The sequence below is a fragment of the Numida meleagris genome, chromosome 11 (assembly GCF_002078875.1).
Source record: "Numida meleagris isolate 19003 breed g44 Domestic line chromosome 11, NumMel1.0, whole genome shotgun sequence".
Lineage (NCBI taxonomy): Eukaryota > Metazoa > Chordata > Aves > Galliformes > Numididae > Numida > Numida meleagris.
This window is the reverse complement of record NC_034419.1, coordinates 16,955,146-16,975,529: the sequence shown is the minus strand read 5'-3', so window position 1 is coordinate 16,975,529 and position 20,384 is coordinate 16,955,146. Positions and strand designations below refer to the sequence as shown.

Genomic DNA, 20,384 nt, shown 5'->3' with positions numbered 1-20,384 from the left:
TTGTTCCATGGCGTTCTCGAGCTGTTCTCAATCTGCCAAAGAGAAATGGTGTTTTTATTTAAAAATATATATTTTGCAATATTCCTGCTGGTGTCGTCAGCAGCAGCAGCACAAATTTCAGCTGACAGCTTGAAATCAAATTGCACCTGAGAGACACTTATATTTGCCCATACAAGAGACAATAATGCATGTTCACAGCTGGAGCTTACAATGATTTCTCTCTGACAGAGCATTATTCTCGGCACCAGTAACAAACCAGTGCTACAAAGAGGCACTCGCTCCATGTTCTACACTTTATCTAAAGCAGAGTTCTAATGCACCTTGGTAAACCTGTGTTCCAGGCTTAAGTAAAGCAGGCTGAAATTGGTATGTCCTTATTTATGTATTTGTGCAATATCTGCAGCAACTGTAAACAATAGGTTTTTAAGCCAGTGTGAAGATCTATAACTGGTGTAAGAATCTTGCTGCAAAAGATGTGGGATTTGTTTGGGAAAGGGCAAACTAGATGGACCAGGTACCACTCCACGTTCCTTACAGAATTCGTCTTTAACTCCGTGTGCTGCTTCTTGGTGGTGTGTTTGTTGGAAGATGGGGGAGATAGAGAAAGGGAGAAAGAGGTTAGAAATAACTAAATCATCAGGAAGAAAGAAAATCAGGTCAGGCTTTTCCACTTAGCTGGCCCCAAGTAGCTCAGATATGCCTTAGGGAGGGAAAAAAAGAAAATTCTGTGCTTCTCTTTATCTCTGAGGGATGGTCTTTACCCGTCAGTTGTTACTGTGGGTGTTTTCTCTCACTCTTCATTATCTTCTGTACTAAAATATTTTATTTTCTCCTTTGGAAACAGGATAATTGATTAGAAAGTGGCATGAAAGAGATGTCTGCAATCCCAGCACATATCCTGAGCTGATGATTGCATTGTTAACAGGAATACAAAAATAACTGCTTTTCACAGGATTTTACCAAGTACCTTCCCCTAAATGAGTGGAAGACTACGAAGAGAAGTGTGGCACTAATTACTGCTACCACTATAAACATTAGAATATTTCTTTGAAAACTTCTACTTGCGTATTTTCATTAGTTTATGTCACTAATGTTTAACATTCGGAATAAATCAGATGGCTTTTATTTGAACAATACATTAAACTATCATCTTTTTATCCTCTGTTATTAGAGGCAGGAAGCAATTTAAAATAGTTTTAACTATTTTCGATAGGCACAACAGAGTTGTTAGAAAACGCTCTGAGCAATTACATATGAAGTTCTGGGGAGGTGATTAAAAGAACAGTTTTGTCATTTCCAATGGATATGGCTAATGGCTATACGTTTAAATATTGCTTCCTAAAGCAGTTTCTTACTTTTGTGCATACTTCCAGAGTGTGAACAGTTTGATCAGAGCCAGTACATTTTGAATGACATTGCTGGTCTGAAACAATTAGTTCAGAAATGCGATAAAGAGAAACTAATCCATCATCCCTCACAGCTACAGGGTAAAAGAAATTAGGTTTTTAGTCAGCACTGGAGCCCAATGCTGAATAAAACGCAGAAGAAAAGCATTTTGTTAGGCTTTTCCATTAGCATCTGGATTTCCTTCAGAGCACCAAGGAGCATTTAACCTGCCAGTTAAGGAGCACTTCTGCATTACAAGGTCACGTTGGGTTTGAAACTTAGCACTAGCTAATGGCCAAGGCCCACAGGGGAGCGAGGGAGGTAGAAATTAGCAGCAGGCAAGGCTGGATTGCTGGGCTGCTCTTACCAGCAGTGGTGCTGCTTGGGATTGTGCTTAACATGAGTTCTTCTTTGGTGTGATTAAGGAGGAGTGCTGCCAGTCTTGAACATCTGTGTTTCCCAGGGATGAGCTAGAAACGTTTACGTTTCGGTTTCAAGTTTGGGGCTTTGCATTTGGGGCAGCGTTGAAAGTCTTTGCAAAAGCTCTGCAGACTGGAGTATAGAGGAAGGCAGAAGGGCAGCTCTTCTGTGCAGACTGCTGTGTGTTGTGGCAGTGGTGCATGCCTGCAGCCTCCCCAGCATGCAGCTGCTGAGAAGAATGCAGTTTGTGCTGCAGTCGCATTTATCGTATCACTTCTTTTTTCCACTTGACACCAGCTCATTCTGGAAGCAAAAAACAAGCGGGCTGTTACCTTATTCCATTTAAATATGAAAATTAGGTGTTAGCTGAAATTGCAAGGATCTCACTTTAAGCTGAAACATTTCAATATTCTTATTAAATGTGTAGATTGAAATGGGAAGATATTACATAGGTCTGTGGCGCTGCTCTCATTGTTGTGAGTTATTCCATACGCAGGAGTTGCATGCCTAATTACCTGCACAGCATGCTGAAAATTGATCTTTTATATTTTATCTACAAAATAATTCACCTTTTATGCCAGGAAGATTAATGGTATACATTAGTTTCAAATCTGAATGTTTCCCATTTTACTCTGGAATAAAATGAGTTTCTGAGATAGGTTCTTCACTTTTTGTAATGGGACTCAGTTTCCCATCATGCAATTTACGTTTTTTCTAATAAGCAAAAAATAGTTTTAAGCAAAAGAGGAAATAGATTTCAAAAATTTTGAGGGGAATTTCAGAAGCTTTAATACACATCCGAGCCTTTTTTCCCAAGTTTAGCTACTTTGGTGGGCATGACAACTCTTTCAGCCAGAAACTCATTGCCTCAACCCTCCGCCTGCTCCCAGTGGCCACAGCTCAAGCTGCATTAGAGAGGTCTACTATGTAGCTGCCATGATGGTGACATAGGAAATACTAGCAAAAAGTAACCGACAACCTGTGGTTTATACATAGACCGTAGTGTAAAGTCTAAACAGCTGCAGAGAGCTCAGCAGAATGTAATAATAATAACAACTTAGTGAGTATCTACATCTAGTGGATGCGTTATTAGTGGTTTAACCATTTTCATGCAAATGATTAAGGACTCCCCACAGAAACGTGGAGTGTCTTAGGGTTTGGTTTGGGGTTTTTTGGAGGGAGATGTGGTTTTTCCCAGCTGAGCATACTTAGGCTGGTTTTCAAGTCGGTGGGCATTTTACTTGCCCAGGATTATGCACTGAAGCCCTGAAATGATGTACAATTTATTTACAATAAAAACGTAAGGAGTTTTTTTCTTTGCACGTGGTGGCCAAGGGGAGAGCTCGCTGCTTCCCAAGGATGCTCACCTCCAGCACCAAGGATGTTTCTGCTATGTGCTGTCACGTGCTTCACGGTTGGAGCTGAAGTTGGGGAAAGTGATGGGCTAATTGGTTTCTCTCCTAATTATGTCATCTGTCATTACCCTCTCAGAATCAGTGGTACTTTACCATTACTTTTAATTTTAACTCTAAGGTAGCTAATTGAAAATTCCTGGTTTTTACAGATTTCCATGTCTTTAATTGCAGTTGGTATCACTGCTAAATTTTCTCTGATTACTCCCTTGCAAACACTTTTTAAAAGCCACATGTCATCGTGTGGTTTAGGCAGAATTTTAATAGGGAAAATAGCAAGATACTTCAGCTTCCTGTTATGTCTCTGCTGCAGAATATTATAAAATCCAAATTGCACAACTGCATGAAATAATACAGATTTTGAGCTCAGTGACTGATATGAAACATCTACTGTTGAAAACAATAACAGCAGAAAAACCAAATATAAAATAACCAGAAGAAAATCAGAACATGCAACTGTTGTTGAGTCAGCGCAATGCACTCCAGAATCCAAATACTGTATTTTCAGGATTATTTAGGGAAGTATCCACTTCCCTAACCAAAACCCAATCGATTTGAAAATAAGATGTTTCAGTCAGTATCGGAACAGTATTATACATATCTTTTACTTTTGGCTGAAATCTCACTTAGGTGTGCATTAAGTAGGTGTAGAGAAGTGGTCTAGAAGGAAAGAAAATTCAGAGTGTAGACTTCAAGTGCATAAACCGAGCTTTTTGAATTATCTTTCTCCTTTTTCATAGGTCCACCTGCTCTTTTGTTTTCAGGCTTTTGCTTTGCTGTCATTCTGAATTTACGTGTAGTTTTGGTTTCCCAAAACCAATTTTGTCTCTTACATTCTGTTTATAAGAAATAAAATCTTACCACTTCCATTCAGTGCTTCCCCACTGATGTGCATGCTGTCTTAAAACAGAAAGGTGCAATTGAATTAAAAGCTTTTTTGTTTTCTTTTCCAAAAGCACTTGCATGAACGTAAGGCCTAATTTTGAACCCAGTTAGGAGCTGCTACACCTGTGGGGCTTACCTCCCCCTACGTACCTTTAGCAACATTATGTTTTTGTTATGTAGGAAGCGATGTTTCTTCAAGGCTCACATAAGGCAGAAAATGACCGTGGCAGACTGTGATAGTCACGCTGATTTAATTGTTGAACCTTAAAAAAGTTAAGTTTAAAAATGACAGGCAATTTTGAGAGATGTTTTCTAATTGAACCCTTAAGTGCACAGAGTGCCTAGAACAGTATGAGCATGTTGTAGGTGGTAGACTGCACAGTAAATAATAATCAAATAATACTAAATAAATGCTAGAAGCCAACCAAGATGTAACAAACAAATAAAAATTGAGTAATAACAGTAATTTCTAATACTTTATCCATGTACAGTCTCCAAATAAGGAAAAAATGCATTGGAAAGCAAAGGCTTCGTTCTCTGAGGAAGCCCAGGAGAGATGTATTGCTTTCATTTATAACAGAAAATCAACTGAAAATTTGTAATTGACAGAAAGGAAGTGAGTTTATGTCCCTTGAGGTGCACAAGCAAAGGGTGTAAACATAATAAATCACAGAACAAGTTGCTTAATGGGAATTTTTTGGAGAAAAATCTGAGTACTATTTTGTAAAGTATAGTAAATATAGAATGAGATAGTGGCTGTGGGGCACTGGCGAAGAAATGCCACGCTCCATTTTTAATAGAGTCAATGAAAATATATGTTTAATGGGAAATTAGGTTTCCAGGAGTGCTCATTCATAGGCTGTTGAAGGATCTAATTGAACTGGAATAGACTTTGCATGGCTTTTGTAACCATGAGGACTGATTTCAGTGAATTTACTCTCAACCTAACCCAGTATAATGGTAACAAAATCAAGCTGCTTATTTTCCTGCTGAGTATACGGGTCTGGCCATCTCTGTTGAATGTTTTTTGTTGGCTGTTTTTTTTTTTTTAATAAAATAGTACTTTGAGTTCAGGAAAGCAAGCAGCTAAGTAAGTACCATAACTGATAAAGCCTGGATTCCCAAACTTTTGTGTCTTTTAGATGTCTGAATTTGATATAATATTGAAAATGTCTTTTTTTTTCCTAATGTTCCTGCATGGATACCTAGTTTGTGCTTCAGTATTCTGTCTTATCATTGCTGTCATCCCTCACAGAATTTTCTAGCCTTTCCCATTTAGTAGGACCATACGAAGAGGTCGTGGTCCCTTTCAAACTCTGTCGGCATGCTCTATCACTTTATTTCATTACTTATTCTGTATTTGAAGTGGTTGATAGAGTTCCACATGGTGCTGACTATGGACAGAGCCATCACTGGTGCCCATCTGTGCTGCTCTCTGCTTTCTCATCCATCTCTGTTAACAACAAAGCATTGACACCTGCAACTTGGTGTCTTTGTTGTAGGATAGGAGAGTAGCTGTCCAGGACTTACGTTGTTGTTGACTGTGTGTATGATTTTTCTATGAGTCTCTTGGGGCATATCTCAGACGTCTTGCTGAAGTCGCGCTCTGTCACGGGATTTCACTTCCCATTCCACTAAATGTCTTCTCATAACAAATCCATATTGGCCTTTGTTATGATGAATTCAACCTCTCATCTTGCGTAGGAAGAAACTTTTTGGTGAGTCCATTGTTTCACTGGAAGAGACATGCAGCCGGAATGTAGTCCAGAAGGGTAGATGGTTATTTTCAACAACAGAAAATCCCAATGTAATGAAAGTTTAACTCTTGAGAATATAACTGAGAATGTCAGTTGTTCCCATGCACTGTTCCAGCAAAATTATGGTAATGGAAGGAGTTTAAATATTGATAGAAGAAAATTAAATGCAATTATGAGCTATTTCATTTGATGCCCTTTTTGCATTAACCAGTCCATAAATATTTTAAAAATTTAATTTCTTGAGTGTTTTTTATCTGCGCTATCTTGCCTTTGTTAAATTATCCTGTTGGCTTAGTACTTTCCTGGCTGCATGTGTTCATACTCAGATACAGGAGTTATGAAAATACCTACTCTTCTTTTGGTAACTGCATCCAAATGCATGCACTTTCAAATTAAACCTGTGCAAAAATGGATGATCTCCATTTTGTAGGGGCAGTGGAAATACTACAAGGTATTTTAGTGCCAAGGCAGGTCAATCAAACTGTAATCGTTTCCAATTAGCACTTGTAGAAGCTCTAATCTTTTCATAAACTTTCAGCTGAGTGGCACTTGGGTGAAAAATTATTTCTTGCCTGGGAAACCATTAAAAATTAATTTCCTTTCATTCTGTAGGATATGAATGCAACAGGCACACGGCCTCTCACAGGAAGGGGCTTTTGCACAGCTCAGAATGGTATTCAAAGAAAAAATAATTACACAGTAATTTTTGCCGAATCTCCTTGATTCATCTTTTCAAGTGAAGTTTTCCTTTAAAGTGTCCATAAAGAACGGCTGTTTCATGCAGAGATCAAATTTTTGTATGAAAAAATGTAGTTTTGCTGTGTGCTGAGCTCTTCCAGGTGTTTATGGATCTTTGGACATTCCTTTCAGCTGCATACACTGGTGCCATTTCTCTCAGGTGTCTAGCTGGGTTGGAGATAATGAATGAATGATATTTCCATTTTAACAAAGTACGGTCTCACTTTTGCTATCTCTTCCCATGCATATTAAGTTGTAAAACAGTAGATCAAAATAATGATCCTTATGTAAAAGATTTGGAATTCTTTTCATGTTTTTCTGGAGCAGAGGGTCTGGCTTCGTTGAGGAAGTAGTCTGCTTTAACTTCTCTAGTTTTGCTTGTTTCTGATGCGTGGTTTGGTTTTTTTCTGTCATTGCTTCTCTGGTCCTGTTACATAACATTATATGTAATAATGTTACAAGATGCAATAAAATAAAAACCTATGAAGATAAAAATGTGGGGGGAAAAAAAGAAAAACCTTACTAAACATCTTTACTTATTTTTCTACCCAATTAGAGTTGTCATTTGCTTGGATCTTCAACGAGTATCCGTCATTTGTACAAGAGGACAGCCGGCGATTCGTGTCTCAGGAGACCGGCCACCTCTACATCGCCAAGGTGGAACCCTCAGATGTGGGAAATTACACCTGCGTCGTAACCAGCACTGTGACAAACAGCCAGGTCCTTGGGTCGCCGACCCCTCTCGTGCTGCGCACCGATGGTATGGCTTTCCCTTTTCCCTGTCTCTAAATAACGCTTCTTTCGCTGTGTTACGAGCAGCGAGTTGCCAGTGAACGTTTTTTTTGTGGCAGTGTAACCTTTGGTGCAGTCTCAGAATACTGGTTGCTTGTAAGAAGATAAACTATTTTTTGTTGTGCATTCCTCTTCTACATCTGACAGCGATTTCATTGGAAGGTCACCGTGCGTGAGTTTCTAAATGGAGCGCAAGAGAAATAAATTTGGAGTGTGATGCTGTTCAGTGTTTTGGAGAATGATGGCTTCAAAAATGAGAAGTGTCTTTTCTCAATTGTCTTGCATAGGTGTGATGGGAGAATATGAACCCAAAATAGAAGTTCAGTTTCCTGAGACACTTCCTGCAGCGAAAGGCTCAACTGTGAAACTGGAGTGCTTTGCGCTAGGAAAGTAAGTGCTTGTCTTCACCTGTACTGCAAAGCTGAAGCAGGTCCGAGCTCATCTGCACAGCAGGTGTGGACATCTGGCACCACCTCCTTGATAGTCTTCTCCACAGATCTTGTTTTGACCATTGCATGTACTGCTTTGGAATAAGAAGTGAAAGAGCCTTGGAGACTCTTCTGTTGTTTAGAACTAAAATGTGCATGTTTGCTATGCAGGAATTTACATTTCACTTCAGATTCTCTTGAACAAGATCAGTGAGCTTTGCAGATGTCCTTGGAGGTAGCTCTGCTTTCTCAACAAGGAGCTGTTGTTGAAGTCACTGACAGTTGGACTGAATTTTGCTGTTAAATGTACTTGATGCTTTCCTAATATTGTCCTTCTTTTATAGCTGAAATCAAGATTAAAATACATTCCTCTTCTCAGTGACATTTCACACATAATTGATATCTTTTCTCCTTCATAAATGATTTGAGAATGCGTTTATGTTTCTGTAAACGTATCTAGTAACCACTCTGCGATTTATTTGCAGACAGCATTGTCAGGTATTCATAATTTTAAAGTCCAGAATGGTAACGTAATCCCATGCTTTTGCTTCTGTTCCCCAGCTAGGTGAGGGGAAGTTGATGTGTCAGAGAATGAATGGCTCTTCTAGGATGGGAACCTAGGGCTTGCCTTGATTCCCCTTCCCTTGAGACACTGGTAAATCTCTCCTGTCTTCAGGGGAGGCCAATAGTGATTTACTGGAAATTTTACAGTCACTGGACATTCAGATACTCGTGAAAAATCTGATGCCATAAATAATAGCATAAGGAACAGAACAGCATATGCAAATCAGTTACCATGCTGTCTGACCATCTGTCATGTACAGTAGGAATACTACTTTTAATGCAAGCTTTAGTCACTTCGGGGTTTTATTTCATATTAGTTTAAGTACCTAATTTTTACAATCAAGTACTTGCAGCAAAGTTATTTACTGAAATCCCATTATCTTCTGTTCAGCCCCGTGCCTCAGATTAACTGGAGAAGAACTGACGGTATGCCATTTCCGAGTAAAATAAAGCTAAGGAAATCCAATGGCATGATTGAAATACCTAATTTCCAGCAGGAGGATGCAGGACTGTATGAATGTATTACTGAAAACTCAAGAGGGAAAAACATTGCGAGGGGACGTCTCACTTACTATGGTAGGAAACTTTTTCTTTCTTCCTCTCTCCTGTCCTTAACACGCATAATATAAACACCTACCAACTAGTTTTGGGTTTACAACTTCTACAGAGTTATTGCAAATTTGTTCATAAAAGTTCCTGGCCTCTTAACAGCTTGCAAAGAAAAAAGATAAATTCTTCACCGATGTGAACGCTATTGATAAATGTCCATGTTCAAAAGAATTGCTCAGAGTAATGTAGGAAGTGATTGTGCTTATTTAGAAAAATGTTGGAACAGTGTGTATATATTTAACACCTTTTATTGGTCCATGGGTGAAAACTCAGATTTATTCAGGGGATTGTATAGGCCTCACCTTTTCAGGAAATAGCAATTTTATCTTCCTTTAGGAAAAGGTTATTGATGGATATTGTCAATCCTTTGCTTTCAGAAAAGCCAAGTTTACTTTTTACAAGAGTAAACAAATAGGATAATATATTCTAGAATAAGAAATGAAATGATAGGAAATTTAATAGCTGGAAAACTTACAGTCTCTTGTGCATTTAAGACTGTAGTGTGAAATGAATATCAGCAAAGCATGATGTTGGTGGTTTAAAGCTAGAGCGATTTGCAACAAATTGGTAATTGACAATATTTGTTAAAGCCAGATCTTTGCAAATTTAATTGTCTTTATGTAAATGGCAATTTAAAGACTGATTCAGTCTTTGCTTTGGAATGTTTTCATCATGTAGGAATATTTGAGCAAAGATTTTATTTCTTTGTCATGAGAAAAAGCACAGTGCATAATTACTGGGCCACTTGGTACTTTATAAGGGAGGCTTCTGTTTACTAGAACAGTGCAGCAAGGCAGATTTCGGTCAACGATAATGTTAATTTAGGAAGCAAGTTATAAAAAGGAAGGAAAAAAGATATTCCCCCTCCAATTTCCAAATAAATAGTTAGACTGAATTTTTGCATATGCTAGTTACAGTTACGTGTGTTTGGTAGCAGATAACATAGGATGAAAGAGCTAAGATGCTGTCTCTGTCAGTGTCATCTGCAGTTCTAAACTTGGCACTGTACTTTTCATTATATAGCTTATATAAAGCTTTTGTAAAAGTTTCAGGTAAGCTGTGGTTTGTACATCAGTTTGGTTTACTACTCCTGCAGCAGTTCTAGATCAGAGCAGCTGTAAAGCACACGCTGGATAGAATTGGTTTGTTCATTAGTCCTTATAATGTATTTATGAAAGTGAGTGATTCTGAAGTATTTGAGCTGCTTCCAAAGTTCTTTTTTGGTCATTAAAGGGCATCAATCTCAAATAAAAGATGTTGCTAATGAGTAAAAGCGAGTGAGTTGCAGTTCTGAGAGAAGTAAATTGTGATTTGCAAATGCTCGGCTTGAACGTTTTCATTACAAATCCAGAATGGGATCTGAACCCTTGAGTAGAGTTAATATTCCACTGTAAATGTCTGCTTGTCCTAGATTCATCCCTTCTGCAGTTGTTTAGACTAAAGAAAATAATGAGACTTGTAATGGCGTTAATGGTACTCCAACTGTTTTATTTCACTTGTTTTGCTTAATGAAACCCATTCTGCAGAATTAAGTAAATTTTTCTTATTTTGTTACTTGCTTTCTTTTTTACAAATAGAATACCAACAGTTCTGTAGTCAGGACGGGATCATTTTAAAACTTTTTGATAATTGGGAGAATGGTTCTGTTTGTAGATTAATAGTGTTCTGTAACTGAAGATATTATCTTCCGATGGCTTTACCACTGTGTCTGATATCAGAGCTCAGAAGTCTGGTAAAGAAAAATAGCCACGTGCCACCTGATCTTCCAATAAAAAGTCAATATTCACACACTTGTAAGGAACTTGTTCTGAAAGCTGATGAGGGTTTGTGGGAAATTTAATGCCATATTTAATGCCATATACTGAAGACTTAGAATAGAAGTCATTGGTCTGCCAGAAAGCAGTAACTTTGGCAAAGAAGACTGAGATGTGTGTGCCAATGTCAGTGGATGTTGGCTGCTGTTGAAAAAAAAAATTGGGTAGAAATCTAAGATGGATCTGCTAATCATGTATAGAAAAATAGGAGCACCAGGAGTGGAAGAATGGCAGTGTTTATTTGTCTGTCCATGGCAGAACAAAGACGGTTTCTGGGTTCCCAGAAAAGCTTTAAAAAGAGTTGGGCTTCACATTTTCCATGTTGTCGTAGCGAAACAAAGTGAGAAATCCATCCCTTCACATATGGAAAAAATATAAACAAAAATGTGCACTTTGACTAAAAAAACAGCATTTACTTATCTTTCCAGATTCTAAAAATTATTTTTAAAGGAGACAGAGGCCTATCTAAGCAAAAACATGATTTTTTTTTTTTGCTTTGTTAGGAAACAACTGAAACTGTAAATCTTGAATTCTGAAAGTTGGGGATTTCGGTGCATAAATTGTTTGATTTTAAACAAACAAACAAAACCAATCAGTTGTGTTTACTCTGCTGTTGTGCCTCTTCTTCCCGTAATGAATCATGCATTGAAATCATAAAGCACTTGAACAGAGGCTCAGCTTCAGTCATGCCCATAGTAGTTATCTCAAAATGGATTTTATGCTTGAGTTTGGAAATTCTGTGCACCTCTGTAACTCTATAAAGAAATGAAATGGGTCTGTTTAGCTTCATTGTGGGCTTGAAGTATGGCTCTAAAGACATAGCTGAAGTTGGTTATTCAAATAGGTATCCAAAAACAGATATTCTGGGTTCTTTCATAACATTACTAACAGACTATTAATCTTCCTTTTTCCTCATGAAGGATTTTATCAAGAAAAGCTCAACATCAAGTGTTCAGTTCATTGTCCTCTGTGCAGTTCCAACATGTGTTTAATGACATTTTTCTCCTCAGTGGAATTCAAAATGTGCTAAATATAGGATGAGATTATCTAACTATGAATTAATATAAAACCTGAATATATAAATAATTTGCTTTCACTTCAGTAGTACATTCATTTGTCATTACCCTTTTCCGTAAAGAGATAATAGAAGAAGAAAGAGTCCATGACTTTTTATAGCATGGAAAAATGAGAAGAAATTAAACGGTTACATTTTTGCATTTTAAGATGCAATTAAACAACATGTAACATGGTAGAGATATGTAAAGCAATTAATTTAAAGGGTAATTGAAGAAGAATACTCTTAATTAGCACACGTTGCTTTAACGGAACTCATGCTTGACGGTACTAAGGTAAAATGTTTAATGGGGAGAAAAAACTCTGCTGTTCTGCTTTTGTTCTGCAACGGTGGACTGAATAGCAAAGGTGAATTGTGCTGATCAGGATGCTGATGGGTCAGCTTCCACTTTCTTATAACAGCAGCCATTTCTGTTCACTTGGCACGATTTCCATTTTACCCCCAGTACCCCCAGTAACAAATGGCCTGCGCATAAAATACAAAATACATATAACAAAAAATAGTAAAGTTTTGCTAAGAATGTACCACCAGAATTACACTGAAGACACAATACTCCTGAATGTGGATGAGCATCATTGTTGAGACCTTTTGTCCTCACTCTGTCTTGCTCATGGGGAGGTCCTCAAAACGTTGGCAGCAGAACTATAAAAAGCTAAATAATATTGAAGAAGAGCTGACTTTGATCAGCTTGAATTTTAATTGTCAATACTGCCTAATAATTTAATTTCCTTGCTTCAGAGATACTTTGTTCAACTTTTTTTTTTGCATACTAAATGGTCCCCAACCATGTAATGAATGCTTCAGAACATTTGTATTTTGAATAGAAATTTAAAAAAAAAAAAAAGGACATTTTCAGGTATCTCTGAATGGAAGTTCTTCTTTGGGCCTGGTTGTTTTGTCAGAAAAAAAGTTATCTGTGCTTAAACTCCCTTGAATCTTTGAGATAAAAGTAGGCTCATCACTGCTGCAGGCATCAGTAAGAGTGTCATAGACTGACTTGCAGAGAGGTACTACCTTGAAAAACAAAGGTTACATTTTCTGTTTTTGTGAAACGTTGTGAATTCCCAGTATGCTTCATAGTCCCTTTTTCTTGAGCTATGGAAAGTGCCTTTTGACTCTGATTTATTGCCTGACTGCTGAGCTATCCAAAGGTGTTTTCAGCAGAGATTTCTAGATTGGCTTTCAGACTGTAACTTTCAAAGTAAAGACGTGTATAAGCAGGGTGCATCTAATGTGTGAGCCTTAATTAGGGACTGTCCTGTAGTCTTCTGCCTCCAAGCAGAGGTACAGCAGCCTCAGTACTCCCTGGGAGAGCACGGTGTCTAGACAGAAATCATGGTCCTGAAGCTTTGCCTTTCCCGAATGCTCTCATGCTCTTCCTGCAGTTTAGACAGTTAAAAAGGAGCTTCTTATTGGAGCCTACTACTCTGAAGGAAGTTGGATTTAAATATTCCTCCTGTAAGGCATCATGGATGCTGAGGACACTGCAAGGTAGCCCCGGAATTGTTTAACAAATTAGATCTCAGCATTGCTTCTGAAAAGTGTTAGCCCCCAGCCATTGCTTCCAAGAGCTTCAGCCCAGTCACTCGTTGTAGTTGTTCTTTACTCTCACCAAACCCCAGAACAGTCATCGTAAAGAGATTTCTTAAAAATCTAAAAAGAATTGTCTTTCTTGCCTTTCGGCCTAAAGGGATTCCCCTGGGTCTAATGAAGTAACAGCTGTTTCCTTCAGGATGACCTGCCTGGCCTATTAGCTGGAAGAAGAAGCTGGTCATATTCACCCAAGAAAAAGATGACTGAGTCTTCTCACCGTCACCGAGGCTAAATTTTATCAAATTACAGACTTGTATTACTTCATGCCTGTGGGACTGTGAGTTATTACAAGGAATATATGAGGCAATAAGTACTGAAGCAAAATATAGGCTGGTGCCTTTACAGCTAACTGACCATGATGCTGATGGCTGACGTTGTTTGGAAATTCAGTTACCTACAAGTATTTTGTCTTAAGGGAACCTTTTTCACATCTTTCCTGAAGATAGTGCTGGAAGTTCTGGAGAGCTGCAGATACTAACGCACAGTACAGCCTCCTGTCATGGTCTTAAACACTGTGCTACAAACTCCATTAAAAGCAACTTCCAACCTCACAACTTACAGGACATCCTTTCTCTTCCGTCTCAGTGAAGGTATGTTGCCCATTTGCCTGTTCAGTGCTTAAGGAGGAAGGAGTGGTGTCTCCTCAGGAAGGTCGTGGCTATACACCAAACCAGTGAGAGAATGAGGCTTCATACCAAGTCATTACAGCGATCCTTCAGGAGCACAGATAAGGTTTAATGTCTCCAGAATGAATCCAGATGTTCTGAGCAGGTAGCATTTGCCTGACAGTGACAAGACCTCAAGAGGAAGATTTGTTCAGAATCCTTCTGGTACAGTTGGGCAGGGCTGAGTGAGGAGGGCTGTGCTGGGCTTGGGAAGTGGTACCTAGCTTCTGAGAGGAACTGGAGATCTACTAATACATGACCTTCTGTCTGCTGTTTTCTCAGCTGCTACAATGTGGACATCTTTGCTAAGATTCAGAGCGTTCTATGGAATACTTCCAGTTCTAATTGCCCCATTTATGCTGTCTGTTCAATTTTGAACTGGTTAGTCGAATTATCTTTCTGAAAGAGTTTCTGATATTTTCTACAATCATTTTTAGAGACTTTTAGATGTGGAAGATTGAAAAAAGTATTTATTTTTCTGCTGGATTCCTTGGTCAGTAATTGGAAGAGACAAAGAACCTCCCTTAAGGAAATCACTGAAGTCTGCATCAACACTCTTGCAAATGATCAAGCACCATGAATTTCACACGCTGTGGCTTTTGAAGCTGTGTTCATTTCTTTTGAGTAGTGGTCTTGCTCCCATGCTTTCAGAGGAGTTTATCATAGACACTGTGAAGAACTGGGAATACCTTCCCATGGAGGCTGTCTGAAACAATAAGTCCTAAAATGCAAATTTACAGTGAAGTCAATGTTTTTTTTCTCTAATGAAAGTGAATCCAAGATCTTGAAAGTAGGTTAACTGTAGTCTATTTTCAAGTTCAAGTGGAGATATTCAGCAGATGTGAAATATTGCACATGTATGGATCCTTCAATAATTCAAGTACTGTTGCTTGTTGCATAAATATTTAGGTATGCAAAGTGCAGAAAGCGTGCTGACATGGAGGCCTGAGCTTTCATCCCCTTGACACATATGGGACAACTGCTCCGAGTGGCAATGTGAGATAAAGCAATGGCTCTTTTTTTTTTAAACTCCAGTGTAGCAGTGTTAGCTTTCAATATTTAACCGACATTAATATCAGTAAAATAGGCGTAGTATGTTTGTCTGACATGAAGATCAGGTTATCCTGTCTTCTACAGCTGACCTTGATAAAGACAGTGTAAAAAAATATACAAACCTCAAATCAGTGAAAGGCATTAATGCTCATGTGGCATAAGAGACATGCAGAACAAAAGGAGTAACAGGAGGTTTCACTGTCAGCAAGAACTGGTTGAATTCCAAAGCCTCCTAAGTTAGTATCTAAATGAATACATTGTAGTACAGTTTGCTATGGGAAGATAATCCTGAATATTTATACAAAAATAGTATTAATCCTTACCATCAAAAAGTATGGTACAATATGTGACTATGTTAAGATCTTACCATTGTTCTGAACACAAGAAGGAGAGAATGTATATGAACACATTTTTTTAAATGAAATGAATACTAGTCCTCATCCAAATGATGATCTGCTGGTCTTGTGCCTTTGGCAGTGGAATAGGTTCAGCTCTCAGCTGTGCTGCAGACTTCCCTTGTGACCATAGGCAAGTCATTAATTTCCCTAGTCTGAGTTAATTGCTGTTATAACGCTATTGTAGTAGGAAGTTCAACAGGAATTAATCTGACCTTAGGTGCTTCCATCACTCATCTATAAAATAATGATATTCTCTTATATCACTAGTGTCTTTTCTTTTTGTTTTGATTTGAGAGCGTTAGAGTCTGTATTTAAGGAAAGAAAGGATTAAATTTCAAAGATCCTTTATGTTTTAGAAGTTGATGCTTTCTATTTAGTAGCCAAAGTATTGCTAAAAGAAAATAATGTGTAAATATTTACCTGCATGGCTGCATCTCATGTACATTATGTAGCTTGTGCTGTTGGTTGCAGGAACAAAAGCATAGCCCACAGCCTTATTGTAATATGCTTAGATTATCCAGAAACAGAGATCCTTAGGTTCTCTTCAGCATGAATTTGATGATTTGGCTGCATTAATTATTTAATTCCAATAATCCTGCTAATGTCTTTATCTTACGTTTACCTCAGTTTTAAATTTGTGTTGATTGTGCTCCTGAATTAGTGATTTTAATATTGGTTCAACTAGTTCAGCTTTGGTGATATATCATCTCAATTTTCTTTTGTTTTACTACTTGCAATAAAAATGTTTAGAAGGAACAGAGAGTAATTTCTTTCATTAGTGACTTGAAGCAGAAGCAGCGAGACTCTCTGGAGGGACAACAACTTGTTAGGGTCTTCCTTGTTGATATGTATTTCATCTGCAGCAAAACCACACTGGATCCAGATGATAAAAGATACTGAAATTGCCGTAGAGGATACCTTATACTGGGATTGCAGAGCAAGTGGCAAGCCGAAACCATCATATAGGTGGCTGAAGAATGGAGACCAACTGTCAATAGAGGTAACATTCATTTCTGGATAATGCAATGGTATGCGGAATTAGCACTACCTCACATAGCAGTGAGAATTCAGAAAGTCCATGTAAATAGTCCAGATAAATATTTTATGTACTTTTTCATTTGTTTGTTCGTCAGGAGCATCCAGATGGAAACATCAAAAGCTGCAATATCTGAAACACAAAGACAAATGATATTGTACAAAAATAACTCAGCTAAAAGGAAATAAAAGAGCAATGGTAGAACCACGGAAATAATTATATAAAGAAAGGCTGGAGAAGGAAGTTAATTAAAATTATAGATTAACAACTGTAAATGAGGGATAAAGAACTTAAATGATTGTCTTACATTTGCTATTGGAATTTTGTTAAAGGTAATAAGAAAGCATTTGCAAACTTCTTGAGAAAAGATGGCAAAAATTGCAATGTGTGAAAGATAAAGAGCAACGCAACATAGGTATTTGTTTAAATACTGTTGTTAACCTCATGGAAAGTCATACATTTGACGACAGGGAAAAAATGTACTTAGCAGGTCTGCCAGATCAGAAGTGCAGAAAACCACCTGGTACCCATATCGATTTTAGTTCTCACTGCTGCACTGAGAAAACCTGCTGAATCCAGCTTACTGGGAGTATAAACTAGGGGCAGTAGCCCAAAGCAGGAGGGCATTTTGCCCTTGGCCAGTGCTGTCAAGACTGCTTGAATTCTGTGCACAACGTTGGCATCCAGAGTTGGAAGAAAGGACGGCTCAAGTGAGATCAGTGGATGGCTATGAAAAATGATCTAAGCACTGAAAAACAATCCTTAGCATTCAGGGTGTTATAGTTATATGCTCACTAAAAGGAATGGTAGTGTTTTGTGGACAGGTTCAGTGATGGAGTACAAAATATATTGGTGATTTAAGAGCGCTGTTACAAAATTACACAAAGCCACTGAGGTAATGTGCCTTTTTTTTTTTTTTTTAACCTCAGTAAGCACCAAAATACCTTCTCTCATTCAGATCTTCCAGTTCTCCACCATGGAGCATTGGTGTCAAGCCTTTAAGGCATGACATAAGGGAATAAGCATGACTCTGGATACGCTTAAGGGCTGTACACTGTAGGACTAACTCACTGAGGGTGGGCACTAAGGAGAAGCAACGAAGAGTTCTTTGTGAATCACAGTCAGTTGTCTTCAGCTCCTGTAATAATCCTCCTTCACGCTGGGTCTGCTCCACAAAAATCTCCTGCTGCTGTTATTCCACTTAACTCCACTTCCACATAAATGAGTCTTTTGTAAGGAGGAATAAGAGCAGGAGCTCAGGATGCTAGAAATAGGATCAAGACGTGGAGATTTAGGCTTGTTCCTTTTAGGGACTGTTTTGTGCTTTGTCTAACTTGCAATTAACTGGGAATGGATCTGTCACAGAAGGGGCTGAGCTGAGCTGTGGTGGCTATGTGGAGATAGCTAGATTTGCCCTTCACTGAGGCCAGCTGTAAGTATGAGCTCGTAGCAGAAAGGGCAGAGTGAGTACTGTGGTATTAAGCCTGACAAACCACATCCAGGAGCTTTGCTAGGCACTGCTGCCCCAGAAAAGCAGAAAATGTTCTTTAGAAAGTTGTTTGTCCTTCTGTTCGTTATTGTGTCTTTCCCCAGAGGAGAAGCTCTGTTGATTTTGTCTTTGTCACTGGTTCCTCTTGTCCAGTCCCTATCACTCCATCCTTCAAAGTAGTCGCTTCCCGCCATAACTCATAGAGTTTTCCAAGAAGTATCAGGGTGAGAAGCGCCCTGTACTTCATTCAGTAGCCTTGTCAGCTCTAAGGCACTTAAATATGTCTTCCATTTAATGACTGTTGGAATTTTTTTCTGCGTAGTATCACAGAGAGCTCATTAACAAATGGCAAGTGTGAAATCTCTAAATAGTATGAAATGCCAGTGCCATCTGTGTGTTTTGGATGCTCTAGTCTTCCTTGTATGATGTCCACATTTCTGGAGAAATGCAAGGGTATTTGAGAATAAAAAGCCTCTGTGAAACCGAGCAAGTTTGAAGAACTGATTTTATACACCGTGTTGCCAAATCTCAGTGCTGTCATACTGTGATACGGTCATAAGAGTTATTTTAGAACTGTTCTTACATCTACCCTGTTTGTCACGTTGATGCTGTCCTATTTGTATTTCTTACTTACTTTAAAATTTTCACAGGAAATACATCATCAGTAAAGTATTTTTCTTAATATTCAGGGAAGGATCCAGATTGAAAATGGTGCGCTTACAATATCAAATCTAAATCTGACAGATTCTGGCAGATACCAGTGCATAGCTGAAAATAAACATGGTGTCATCTATTCGAGTGCAGAGCTCAGGGTTGTAGGTAAGTTCTTCCTTTCTACTAAACCACAGCCGCCCTCCTCCCTCTCCACGCACCTTCCACCTGCCTAGTATTCCACCTCCCAGGTTTCAGATTCGTAATTCCCTCAGCTGCTGTCGTTGAAGTAAACATTTTTGTCAACCTAGTATTTTTTTTATCTGCAGTGCAGAGGAGTTTACTCATCTGTTTCCAGAGGATTTGCAGTCCAGTCATTCATCGCTTTAAAACAGAACACAGATAAATCATTAATTAGGCAAAGAGCAGATACAGAGGCTTGGACACAGGCCTGGAGATTAAGACCTCTCGCAGGGTCTGGAAACAGCCATGGCTCGGCACATCAGTCAGCTGCACTGATCTTCTGCGTGGTGGCTCTGGCATTCCCAGGGAGCAGTGCAGTGGGCTGCTCTTGGGTGCAACCTTTCTTGATCGAGGGGACAAGAAATTGTCACTCCATCACTGAAATGATGCATGTGGGAGTCTAGAATAAATGGCACCCGTTTATATGAGGAAAAGAGTGAACTTGCAGGCCGCCGTGCACGTTGATATGCTCATGCAATTTCGACCTCCAACACAGAGGGATTGAAATCAAAGCTAAGCCTACTAGAACAGTGTTTTTGGGCTTGAGTTATTTCCTTTAAGGAAAGGTAAGGTTGCACTCAAGCAGCAGACTGTTCCCTCAGCCTCATTCTCCTAAAACACTGGATTTCCTTTCAAACCTTGGTGTTGCCATAGATAGCAGCCGTGTGCTTTTCTTAACAGCTCATACAAACTATGCTCATACGGAATGAGCTGTGCTGTAGTTTTCTGACATTTAATATACGTGATCTGTCACTGTACTTTGGCACAGAAGTAATAGCCACCACATTCCTTGAGTTTTTTAATGAGACTTTTGGTGTTGACTGCCCTCATTGGAGTTAGACAAGTCATGTAAGCTCAGATTCTATACAGTGTAGTTAGTCCTGTTGGATTCAGTGAGCTTCAGTTCCAATGAAGTCAGTGTGATCTTAGGTGTGTGCTTCTTTAGGTGGCATACTTCCAATTTTGAAACTTTTACTTTTTTTAACCAGTATAAAGAAGAGGAATGCATATTTGCCCAGCAGAAGATCTGGTTGAATTTACTAATTCAGTCATGTTTTTAATTATGTTTGGAAGCTGAGAAGTGTCACATAAGTGCTAAATAGTAGTATCATTAATATAATTCAAGATGCTTTATTTCACTGTCAGTATATCCCTTCTGTTTCAGCTTCTGCTCCAGATTTTTCCAAGAATCCAATGAAGAAAATAATTCAGGTTCAGATAGGCAGCACGGTTGATTTTGAATGCAAACCAAAAGCTTCCCCTAAGGCGAGATGTTCCTGGAAGAAGGGAGGTGAGCAGCTACACGAAAATGAAAGGTATCTAGTCTATATTTGTTTATTTGCTTTAATTAAAAAAAAAATTCCAAAATATTTTTT

At 38.6% G+C, this 20,384-nt stretch overlaps 1 protein-coding gene across 3 annotated transcripts in view; it reads left to right on the top strand.

Annotated features, from left to right (window-relative positions):
• LOC110404825 (contactin-3-like) overlaps nucleotides 1-20,384 on the top strand; it is a 129,188-nt gene that overhangs the window by 83,659 nt on the left and 25,145 nt on the right. For all 3 annotated transcript variants that reach the window (XM_021409550.1, XM_021409552.1, XM_021409551.1), the window contains exons 4-9: nucleotides 7,155-7,358; nucleotides 7,678-7,780; nucleotides 8,774-8,958; nucleotides 16,453-16,589; nucleotides 18,804-18,933; nucleotides 20,174-20,324. In XM_021409550.1, coding sequence (XP_021265225.1) covers nucleotides 7,155-7,358; nucleotides 7,678-7,780; nucleotides 8,774-8,958; nucleotides 16,453-16,589; nucleotides 18,804-18,933; nucleotides 20,174-20,324 — 910 coding nt within the window. The remainder of the gene's footprint in view (nucleotides 1-7,154; nucleotides 7,359-7,677; nucleotides 7,781-8,773; nucleotides 8,959-16,452; nucleotides 16,590-18,803; nucleotides 18,934-20,173; nucleotides 20,325-20,384) is intronic.